General features: G+C 34.7%; 1 protein-coding gene across 1 annotated transcript in view; it reads right to left on the bottom strand.

Annotated features, from left to right (window-relative positions):
• Positions 1-11900, bottom strand: part of LOC131169442 (probable mannitol dehydrogenase) — a 28739-nt gene extending 16839 nt beyond the window's left edge. Inside the window, exon 1 of the mRNA XM_058128670.1 lies at positions 11771-11900. Within this exon, the coding sequence (XP_057984653.1) occupies positions 11771-11900 (130 nt within the window). The remainder of the gene's footprint in view (positions 1-11770) is intronic.
• Positions 11901-12464: the final 564 nt, after the last annotated feature.

Genomic DNA, 12464 nt, shown 5'->3' with positions numbered 1-12464 from the left:
ATCCTTACGTTATATCAAAGACACTCTTTTTCATGGTTTGCACTTTTTCGCTACCTCCTCCCTAGTATTATCTGGCTACTCTGATGCTGATTGGGCTGGTGATTTGACAGATCGTCGCTCTACAACTGGTTATTATTTCTTCTTGGGTAATTCTCTTATCTCTTGGCGTAGCAAAAAGCAAACTGTTATTGCACGTTTTAGCACATAATCTGAATATCGTGCTCTTGCTGATGCTACATCTGAATTACTTTGGTTACGGTAGTTATTAACTGATTTGGGTATCACTCATTCTTCTGCCACAATGCTTCATTGCGATAATATAAGTGACATACAGATTTCTCATAATTATGTATTTCATGAGAGTACCAATCTGTAACAACCCTTTAAAAAAAAAATTTTGAAAAATGGGATTGGCGTGTGACAGTGGGTTTCCCACTGTCACAGCAGCCTTTTATATAAAAAAAAAAAAAAAAATTTCAAAAACGGGAGGAGGAAAACCCCCCCCCCCATTTCTCTTCTTTCCCTCTCCTTCCCTTTCTTCTTCTTCTTCCTTTCTCCAGTGACGGGCCGGCGACGTCCCAAGCAGCTCCCCACCGGCCGGCGACCCTCCGGCGACGTCCAGGACCACCAGAAACGGCGGCAAGAGAGGAAGAGGAGAGAGAAAACGCGCGCACAGTGGGCAGTGGCTTTCCGGCGCGATTCCGGCTTCGTCCGACGTCCGATCGAGGCGATTCCAGTGGCGTTGGAAAGCTTGTTCCAAGAGCTTTCTTTTGATACCAATTTTGAAGCAAATGGAGGTCGGATGAGTGAGATATGGAGGAGAGAAGTTTCGGGTTTTTCAAGCTTTTTTGTCAGATCTACGACGATCCGACCGTTGGATCGACGATCCGAGACCACATGTGGACTGAGGAAGAGGAGAGGAACATGGTGGTATGATCAGATTCGGCAAATGTCGCCGGCGATGGCGGTCGCCACCGTGGCGCGTGGTACATGGCAGATGAGCTATGGAGATGGTTCAACTTCCAGAGGCTTCCTCATAAATTTTTGGAATTTTGAGACACAGATAAACTTCGGGTAAGACAATTTTTATTATTTCTCTGTCTGTGGAGCATAAATACAGTGTTTCTTAAACAGGAAAAATTGGAGAAAAATTCTAAGAAAAATATATGATGAAAGTGAAATTATTTGGAGATATTCTATGGTGTTAATTTAATTATTAGGTGATCGTAGAATATTTTTGAGAAATATGGATGGATTTTAGTTATATTTTTAGCATGTGGGCATATAAGATTAATTGAAATTAAGATAATTAAATTTTATATAATTGGTTGAAGCTTGAGGATGGAGGTTTAAATATGTGAATATTTAATTGGGTTGAACTAGGAATATGTTAGCTGTTGGAAACTTATGGAATCGAGTAAAATTCTTGAATAAAATATTCATGGGTGATTAGAAAATTACAATTCATTTTACAATAGCCTTATAATATTATTAAGGATCGGGGGGCAAAATTTTAGAATTTTTAGAGCTTGTTTGAGTGGATTTTTGAAAAATGTCAATTATATGGACTAAAACATAATTTTTAAAATTTTGAGTATAGTTCGATTTGGAGGGCCAGGGAGGGGCCATGTGATATTAATGAGATGTGATTGTGGAAATTGAGAATTTAGAAGTGTTATTTGAGCCTCTTTGCAGTTGGGTAGGTCCTGTATAGGGAAACTCACTGATTTCCTGCATGAATTAGTATCTATTGCCTCTTTAGAGTTTTATTTTGAGTTAGTACTAATAAATTTATAATTTAATTATTAGGTGATCGAGATCAACTATTTTCCCGCATCCAAAGCACACAATAGTCGATTTGCATCGTGAGTAAAATATTAATTTTAATTGTAATTTCGATATTATTATATGTTCAAGCATGCCCATGCATCACTTATATGCATATATTTATGTAGTTAAACTCTAGGCACGATTTATGTTGCATTCATAATCGTTGAGGTGCCATGGATGTTGTTGTGGTAATTTGGAGCAAGGTGCGTGCGTTGGCGCGTGTGATGTGGTGTGGACTATGGATAGGACGGGTAGTCACGGCTTGAGTTCTTCGCTGGGACCCGATCCTTCGAGGGGTAGTCACGGCTTGAGTTCTTCACTGGGACTCTCGATTTGGTTATTAAGTGGAAGTCCGAGCTGAGTTCTTCGCTGGCACCAAGTTGGATTTAAGAGAGTCAGATAGGGATCACCCCATATATTATGAATGATGTTACAGGGTGTGTGAGTGCTCCAAATTACCTTTTTGATGCTATAATGTGAATTTATTGCTAATGTTACATTTCACTCTACAGGGTGCATTAGTTTTAGATAGTTATAGAGATTACGGTTAAAATTGATATTTTACTCTCTGAGTCGAACGCTCAATACTGTTCACCAAATTTTTCCAAAGCTACAGGAGGAGACATTTTTCGTAATAACTGTCCCTTTCCTCTCAGGTTATGAAAAGATTACTTAATTGTATTATTATTCTCTAAATTTGTAATTTAGGACTCCGCATGTGCTAGTAGTAGCATTAAGCCTATCAGAGATGTATGAATTCAAGTTTTCATATTAATAAATGAAAAGAAAAAATTTTTATGAGTTTTAAATGGTTATAAATGAGGTAATAGGGTTGAGCTGGCTCTCGATTTTAGTTTTCTGAAAAGTTCTGGGCTAAGTTGGCCCAAAATGAAATTATAACAGTTTAATTTAAATTATCTTATATGCATATTGGGTCTAAATTGTGGGCCTGGTTATGGATTTGAGGAATAGTTAGGCTTACTACGGGCCTCGGGGGCTTTAAGCTGGCCCAGGTCCTAGTGCCGGTCCGGCCCATAGGTTGGGTCGTGACAAAGTTGGTATCAGAGCTTAGGCTCTAGATTCATGGGAAATAATATACTTGGGAGTGTAAAAGGAGTCTTGTTAAGATGTTACATGCAGAGTATAGGATTCTGCTTTCCTTTTTCTGTAATTCTTTGTTTCTAGATTCTGCGTTATACCTCGGGAAATATAAAAGTGCCTCAGTTAGTGTCTTGATTTTCGTGGAGTACACAGAAATGTGAAATAGAGTTAGTAGACATGTGAGATCTATCATGAGGATACGTACTCCAAGAAATGTTATATTTTTGTCAGTATGGGTTTAAATGGTGTGCCCATTTCGTGCAAGGCACGAGTACATAAAGGTGAGTCTTGAAAGTACAAATGGTTCTAGATAAGGATGAGGATACCATCACGGCGCCATCGCTGAATGACCCAGTTAGAATAAGTTTGTGATAATAGAATATTCAAGAGAGATAAGAGATTAGGAGACCTAGTCTGTCAGGACGTATCGTAGTAACTATACAATGTTCTCAATGTCCGCTCCGTAGTCGCAGACAAAGATCGACATGAGATTATTGTGTAGAGTCGCGTGCATCCCCGTGGTGCTCCATAATGAGGGTGTTTATCGATGGCCTCTGCTTTGGTACAAGAATACCGCAGTAGTTCTATATCCGCAGAGGAGTTGGGAACTCCCGGTTAAGAGTCTAGAGCTAGAATATCGAAAGGTTACAGCTTAGGTGGTAACTAGAGTCAATGACTCTGCTACCCTAGCATGAGCTTGAGTTGCATGATGAGTTGCCATCAGAGCAGATGTTTCGGACTTGTTGCAAATTAAAAGTGACACCTATAGAGTGAGACCAAATAGTCTTCGGTATGGAATTTTGGATGATTTTTGCAGAATGACAGACGTTTTGCTTAGAACTTAGTGAGAATAGGATACCTTGTGTGTATTAGCAAGGTGTAAAGTGCAACCCTACTACCTAAGGAAGGTCGAAACTATGAATTGATGATTCACAGAGATATGATATGATAGGAGAGTCATTAATTTGACATGGTTTGGGCAAGGTGGTAAATGTAGTACCTTTGTTGCAGCAAGTTAGGGTGTAGTCCTATCTTTTCAGAAGGGATCGAAATTTATTACTAATGATGGTGAAAAACGATATAGTTCCCCTGATGGGTCTGTAGATTGTGGTATATAGTAGTTGGCTCTTGTATCCCGCATAGGATACAAGTTCCATTATAGGAATCATATATAATCAGATCACAATGGATGTAAATCCTTTGAATTGGATGACAGGTTTGGGTACCCAGAATCTTAAGTTTTGGCTAATTGAGTAAATATGGAAAATAATAATAATAATAGTAATAATAATAATAATAATAATAATAATAATAATAATAATAACAAATAAAAATTTCTACAGAATCAGTTTTCGAGGTAGTAAGGGTATTATGTAAGCTAAAGGATAAGAATAGAAATCATACGATAAAGGTATGACCGCAATTTCCTGAGTTCTTTTCTAACTTCATATTGATCAAAATAATAGTATAATCTAATTATAATAGTGTTAAGAGAAATAAATTAGCAAAGATAAATTATAGAAGGCCAATGGATAGAAAAAGTGCGTAATGAAAGTTTGGACAATTCATTGCAGATGCAATATAATCTAAATGCTAGTGGAAGTACTAGCTAGAGTGGTCAAAGGACCAAACTGAGTAGCACAAACATATGATAACGCGATAGAGACTCGAAGATATAGTTAGCAAGTACACTATTATGTTAGGAAGAAGAATGGAACCAGGGATAGAATAGTCAAGTTCTATTTTGGGTAAGACAAAGGAAATAAATGAAAGGACAACCTAAAGAGCGCTTAATAAAAGGAACAAAGTTAAGATATAGGATAGGCTAAGTGTTATTCTTGGCAAGGAGAATGACAAGGATGGAAAACCCAAAATGGGACCACATTAGTGAGAAAAGTGATGGAGGTATGGAATACAATAATAATGAGTAAATGTTAGAAGGTGTGCGATGGTATTGCGGACTACCTAAATAGGTAGAGAAAGAGAAGTTAGTAAGCAGTAAGTTGAATAAAAGTCAGTCTAAGGGATCAAATAGGTATGATGAGAGGAAAAGAATGATAGATAATGACACATAAGTTTTAGGTTAGACTTTTGAGATAGTGAGAAGGTAGTTAGAGGTTCGTTATGAATGTCAGGCAAACATTTTTAGTGTGATCAACAGAATCACTTTACAGTGAAGTAATAACGACAGAACAATAGTAGGGGTAGAATGAAAAGTGACAAGTATGGATGGTAATAAATTACTAGAAAGTTCAAGGATCAAATTAATGACCATAGATAAGGGTGGAATTAGTGTTGGAAGAATTTATTAGTGAGAGAAATCTTTCAGGAATCAACAAAAGTTAAGGGCACAATATAAACGATGATAGATATGAATCATTGGTCGAGTATAAGTAAAGTTAATAAATTATAAAATATTATGTCAGGAAGGACAATGGTACGGTAAAGTGTTCATGCAGATGATATCTTATAGGTAGAGCACAATTGTGCTAAGAGATGATGAAATTTGAAGAGAAAGACCAAGAAACATAGATTAAACGTTATTATATGGACAATCGGGCGTAGTTGAATATAAGAGGATATTTTTCTTTCTTTTCAAGTTTAGTTTGTGCTATTGGTTCTAGAGGGTTATATAAGGAACGGAGACAGAGTCAAGGAGACCTAGTTATTTGAGAGTTTGGTAGGCACCAATTCATATACAATTTCGTGATATGAGAATGACTGTAAGTGCATACCTAGTGTTAAGTATGAAAGGACGATCAGAGTAATAACAGGAGTCAAATTGAGTTAGCTACTAAGGCTTGTGACTATTTTAAATTATGAGCTGGAGAGAATACTAATTGTGAATGAGTTACAGCGAATGAGATTGTTGCTAAAAGGAAAAGATGAAGCTAAAGTTTGGAAAGCTATGGGCAGTATATGTGATTTTATTAAGGAGAATGAACATGTGAAGTATTTTGTTTAGGATTAAGGCATGGCACACATTTCTCACAGCCGTGTTAGTTCAGATGGAACTTATAGTTTCAAGGGCTCATATCCATCTAGGATGTGTAATTTCCTACTAAGAGAGGTAGGGAATGATAATGTTCTGATAGTTAAGTTGGTAAAAGGGGATGCAAAAAGAATTTTCTATGGTTAATTATAAGTGTTACAAAAGGTGAAGAATGTGCTGGTAAGAGAAAATCGTAAGGTTAGAATTCCCGAAGTAATAGAACTAGTAACTAAGAAATAAAATGAAAGTTAAAGTTGATGATGGGATGGACATCCTTGAAGGAAAAAGGTGTAAGGGTGAAATAGGACTAAAATTAAGGAATAAGTACAGCAGGTTGAAAAGATATCAACAATACCAAAAAAATAGGAAAAGGAAAGTGGATAAGATGCAAAGGACAGAAAAAGAGCTCGATAGAGCCAGTTATAATGATGAGGATAAGGAGGAATAGGTATGCTAGGAACACACTAAGAGACGTTTAAAACAAGTTATTATGAGATGATAGATTAAAGGAGTAGTAGAGCCTCGATCTGAGTGCTAATGTGTCAGAAGTAGGCCACATACTAAGAAGCTATAGGAAGAAGTCTAGATATTTATATTCCAGAGAAGGAGTGAGAATTGATAAGTCGCATGGGTTGAGTTGTCAGAGAATATAAACACTTTTGTTACCTAGAAGGAGAGACCCAGTTTACTTTCCAATATTGATAAATGATACACTTGGCCCTTGGAGGAGACTCTACCTGACTAGTTACATAAGATCGATAGAGGTTGGTCTAAGTACCTTAGTAATGACACAAGAGAGATTAAAAATTTAAAGTATAATGGGAGTGAGAAGATTTATAGGTATTAACCATCAAGTCATAAGAAGAGTGAAGATCTCAACAAGATGCCTAGATTAGGTGCTACAGAAAGCTACTCATAGGATACCATGGAATAAGGAAAATAAGTTATGTCATTGGGGAAAACAGAGATTATTAAAACAAAGGAATGATGACTGAAGTCACCAAGAGACATGTTGGGGCGTAATAAAAGTGAGGTAAGCACTAAAGTTGATTGAAGTTATGAGACATCAAGTCAAGAACAGTGAGATATAGCGAATACTTGAAATGTCAGAAGAATGGTCAATGAATAGCCAAGAGATAAGAGCATCTCTAGATAGAGATGAAGACAAATAGGACACCATAGTAGAATAAGAGAGTAATAGAATGTCATATATAATGTACAAAGAGTTTGAAGAATAAATGTTTTACCAATCTCTGCATAGCTGGAGGAGTAATGATTGCACTTGTTCTGATAATCTTCTTTTCCATATCTCTGGTTTATTCGAAAATTCGAGGACGAATTTTTCTTAAGGGGGGAAGAATGTAACAACCCTTTAAAAAAAAAAAAAATTTGAAAAATGGGATTGGCGTGTGACAGTGGGTTTCCCACTGTCACAGCAGCCTTTTTTTATATAAAAAAATAAAAAAATTTCAAAAACGGGAGGAGGACAACCCCCCCCCCTTTCACTTCTTTCCCTCACCTTCCCTTTCTTCTTATTCGTCCTTTCTCCGGTGCCCCGCCGGCGACGTCCCAAGCAGCTCCCACCGCCGGGCGACCCTCGGCGACGCCCAGACCACCAAAAATGGCGGCAAGAGAGGAAGAGGAGAGAGAAAACGCGCACAATGGGCGGCTTTCCCGCCGCGATTCCGTCCGACTTCCGATCGAGGCGATTCCAGTGGCGTTGGAAAGCTTGTTCCGAGAGCTTTCTTTTGATACCAATTTTGAAGCAAATGGAGGTCGGATGAGTGAGATATGGAGGAGAGAAGTTTTGGGTTTTTCAAGCTTTTTCGTCAGATCTACGACGATCCGACCGTTGGATCGACGATCCGAGACCACATGTGGACTGAGGAAGAGGAGAGGAACATGGTGGTATGATCAGATTCGGCAAATGTAGCCGGCGACGGCGGTCGCCACCGTGGCGCGTGGCATGGGTCCCTGAGCTATGGAGATGGTTCAACTTCCAGAGGCTTCCTCATAAATTTTTGGAATTTTTGAGACAGATAAACTTCGGGTAAGATAATTTTTATTATTTCTCTGTCTGTGGAGCATAAATACAGTGTTTCTTAAACAGGAAAAATTGGAGAAAAATTCTAAGAAAAATATATGATGAAAGTAAAATTATTTGGAGATATTCTATGGTGTTAGTTGAATTTTTGGGTGATCGTAGAATATTTTTGAGAAATATGGATGGATTTTAGTTATATTTTTAGCATGTGGGCATATAAGATTAATTGAAATTAAGATAATTAAATTTTATATAATTGGTTGAAGCTTGAGGATGGAGGTTTAAATATGTGAATATTTAATTGGGTTGAATTAGGAATATGTTAGCTGTTGGAAACTTATGGAATCGAGTAAAATTCTTGAATAAAATATTCATGGGTGATTAGAAAATTACAATTCATTTTGCAATAGCCTTATAATATTATTAAGGATCGCGGGGCAAAATTTTAGAATTTTTAGAGCTTGTTTGAGTGGATTTTTGAAAAATGTCAATTATATGGACTAAAACGTAATTTTTAAAATTTTGAGTATAGTCTGATTTGGAGGGCCCAGGAGGGGCCATGTGATATTAATGAGATGTGATTGTGGAAATTGAGAATTTAGAAGTGTTATTTGAGCCTCTTTGCAGGTTGGGTAGGTCCCAGGTATAGGGGAAACTCTGCCGGATTTCCGGCATGAATTAGGCTGTCTATTGCCTCTTTAGAGTTTTATTTTGAGTTAGTACTAATAAATTTATAATTTAATTATTAGGTGATCGAGATCAACTATTTTCCTGCATCCAGCAGCCACAATAGTCGATTTGTAATCGTGAGTAAAATATTAATTTTAATTGTAATTTCGATATTATTATATGTTCAGCATGCCCATGCATCACTTATATGCATATATTTATGTAGTTAAACTCTAGGCACGATTTATGTTGCATTCATAACTGTTGAGGTGCCATGGATGTTGTTGTGGTAATTTGGAGCAGTGTGCGTGCGTTGGCGTGCGTGTGATGTGGTGTGGACTATGGATAGGACGGGTAGTCACGGCTTGAGTTCTTCGCTGGGACCCGATCCTTCGAGGGGTAGTCACGGCTTGAGTTCTTCGCTGGGACCCTCGATTTGGTTATTAAGTGGAAGTCCGAGCTGAGTTCTTCGCTGGCACCAGGTTGGAATTAAGAGAGCTGTATAGGGGATCAGCTCCCATATATTATGAATGATGTTACAGGGTGTGTGAGTGCTCCAAATTACCTTTTTGATGCTATAATGTGAATTTATTGCTAATGTTACATTTCACTCTACAGGGTGCATTAGTTTTAGATAGTTATAGAGATTACGGTTAAAATTGATATTTTACTCTCTGAGTCGAACGCTCACTCCTGTTCACCATATTTTTCCAAAGACAGTGAGGAGACATTTTTCAGAATAACTTGTCCCTTTCCTCTCAGGTTATGAAAAGATTACTTAATTGTATTATTATTCTCTAAATTTGTAATTTAGGACTCCGCATGTGCTAGTAGTAGCATTAAGCCTATCGAGATCAGATGAATTCAAGTTTTCATATTCATAAATGAAAAGAAAAAAATTTTATGAGTTTTAAATGGTTATAAATGAGGTAATAGGGTTGAGCTGGGCTCCCCTGATTTTAGTTTTCTGAAAAGTTCTGGGCTAAGTTGGCCCAAAATGAAATTATAACAGTTTAATTTAAATTATCTTATATGCATATTGGGTCTAAATTGTGGGCCTGGTTATGGATTTGAGAAATAGTTAGGCTTACTACGGGCCTCGGGGGCTTTAAGCTGGCCCAGGTCCTAGTGTCGGTCTGGCCCATAGGTTGGGTCGTGACACAATCACATCGAAATTGATTGTCATTTTGTACGTCATCATGTTGCTCATGGCACCATATGTTTGATTCATGTCTCCTCTGTCAGCCAAACCGCTGATATATTCATCAAAACGCATCCTCCCACTCGCTTTCAGGATCTCTTAAGCAAACTCAAGTTGGCACCTGTGCTACCACCTTGAGTTTGAGGGAGGGTGTTAGCATAATTATAATAATTAGCATGATTGTAGAAGATTTGTAGCATAATTACAGCAATTAGCATGATTATAGGAGATTTGTGTAGCATAATTACAGCAATTGTTATTCTTGTCTAAATTAGCTCATATTTCCATGTATAAATAGATGTAATATCTCTGTAAATAAGACATAGACAAATACACAATCCTTTCCTTCATTACTTATATTCTTTCTTCTAACAATTTCTTTGCAATTTAGATTGTTTGTCCTATTGATGTGCTCTGCCATGTTGTCTACGAAGTCAGACATAGGAGAGGGAAGTAGGATTTGAAGTGTAAAATAAATGCCACACTAGAAGGAGAAGAAAGAGGAGTAAATGCTAAAATAAAAGTGGTGGTTGGAGAAGATCTAATTGATGAACGCTAATAAAAAAAATAAAAAAAAAGCCCACAAAAATCACTGTTTGATGAAAAACTAACATGGACTAAATCCCAGAGAATTAGCACTAGCAGTTAAAGATAGAGTTGAATTTCACCAATTTCTGGAGATCGACAACAAAATACAAGACACCAAATTTAGCCAAATGAATTGCTATGCTCAGAGCTCAAAAATATATTTATTAATCTGTTTACTATTATTTTTCTTCATTTTCACATCAAACAAACAAACAAGATACTAAAGCAGAATGACTACCTATTGAACATTTTTTTGAGAGGCCCATCATGTTCCTCAAAATAGGAGTGTACGGTTTCAGTGCAATTTGGAGTCTACCTAAGAATTGGAATCAAACGGAAATTTCCATATAATTTCGATTCGGTTCTTCATTATTTCGATTTCATTTCAATACAGTTCTTAATTCTTTAATTACGATTATGGTTTGATTCTCAATTCTTGAAACAATTTTATATAACTATTTCCTTAAAAAATTATATTTGAATTAACATTTAAATTTTAAATAGAGTTATTAATATAAAATATATCATATAATATATCTTTTAGTTAATTCTAAATTATATAATCTTTAACTATAAAGCACATATATAATTTATGATTAAGTATATTATATAATATAATAGTATAAAAATATCATATAATATACATTTTAATTATTTACTAATTATATAATATTTAAATATGAGAATATATATATATATATATATATATATATATATATATATATATATATATATATATATATATATATATATTGTGTTGTGGTCCATGAAAATTCTTGTGGGTATAAACCTATAAAACAGAAAATAAATGGGTCACTTGATATGAATAGGACCAAATTGATTAGGAGAAAATGACATATCTGATTATGGAGGTATAAAGCCCTTATGCAAGTATCGGATAAAATTCTATTGGGATTCAATTGAGAGCAATCTAATTAAAGTGATTCGATTGAAAAAAAATCAGATTAAAGTGGAATTCAGAATCCCAAATAAAGCAATATGCTTATTTGTAATAAATAGAGTTAATTAAGATACTTATTATTCAGTTAACAGAACTATACATTTTGGCATTTTATGTGATACTGTATCATATAGTATAAAAGTATATTTATAATTAAGAATTATAAGGTAATTTATTATATTTATAACTAAAATTTTTAAGAAGATATAGAAAAATGAAATATAATATTATATTATAGTTAGTTCATAATTATATATATATTTATATATATGGTTTTTATTCGGTTTGATTCTTAGTAAAAAATTAAAATCAAATTAAAGTATTAAAATAACTTTGATTTGATATAATTTTTTGCTCGGTTTGGAACCCTGAGAACAACCCAACCTTTAATGGATCCTCCACGGTCTCTAGCTTCATCGGCACCTTGTCTCCACTCGACCACATCATTTTCAGGTTCGGCTGGCAGATTACCCAATTTCATCAACTGCACGATAAACTTTTCCCTAGTAACCATTATTCGTTTTAGCAGCGCCTTGCACAAATTCTTTATTATTTTGCTGTAATAATATAATTTAATATATATTTTTATATTTTATATTTTCATAATCATTATATGAAATTTTAATAATAATAGTAAATTTTTAATTAATTATAATTTTATATCAAGTGTTAATATATAATTTTTTTAATAACAAACATGATTTTGTATTTGACGAAAAAAATAAAAATATATAAAATTTAATTTTAAATTTTGAAATAAGTTTATAAATAAACAATAAAAATTTGGAAGTACAAAAAATTTAAAATTAAAAGAACAAATTTAAGACTTAAAAAAAGATGAATAAAATGTAAATTATAAATTGAGAAATTATTGGACATTATTATTATTATTATTATTATTATTATTTCATGAATATTACCATAATATTTAAGATTTCATTTTTAGAATATTTATTATATAGACAAACTATTTCTAATAATATATGATATTTTTTAAATATAATTATACTATAAAAATATCATATTGTTATATTTTTATGAAGGAATATTTAGCGAAAATAATTGATAATAATTTTAT

The sequence above is a fragment of the Hevea brasiliensis genome, chromosome 10 (genome assembly GCF_030052815.1).
Source record: "Hevea brasiliensis isolate MT/VB/25A 57/8 chromosome 10, ASM3005281v1, whole genome shotgun sequence".
Lineage (NCBI taxonomy): Eukaryota > Viridiplantae > Streptophyta > Magnoliopsida > Malpighiales > Euphorbiaceae > Hevea > Hevea brasiliensis.
Note: the sequence above shows the minus strand (reverse complement) of the source record. Positions and strands in the feature narration are given on the sequence as shown.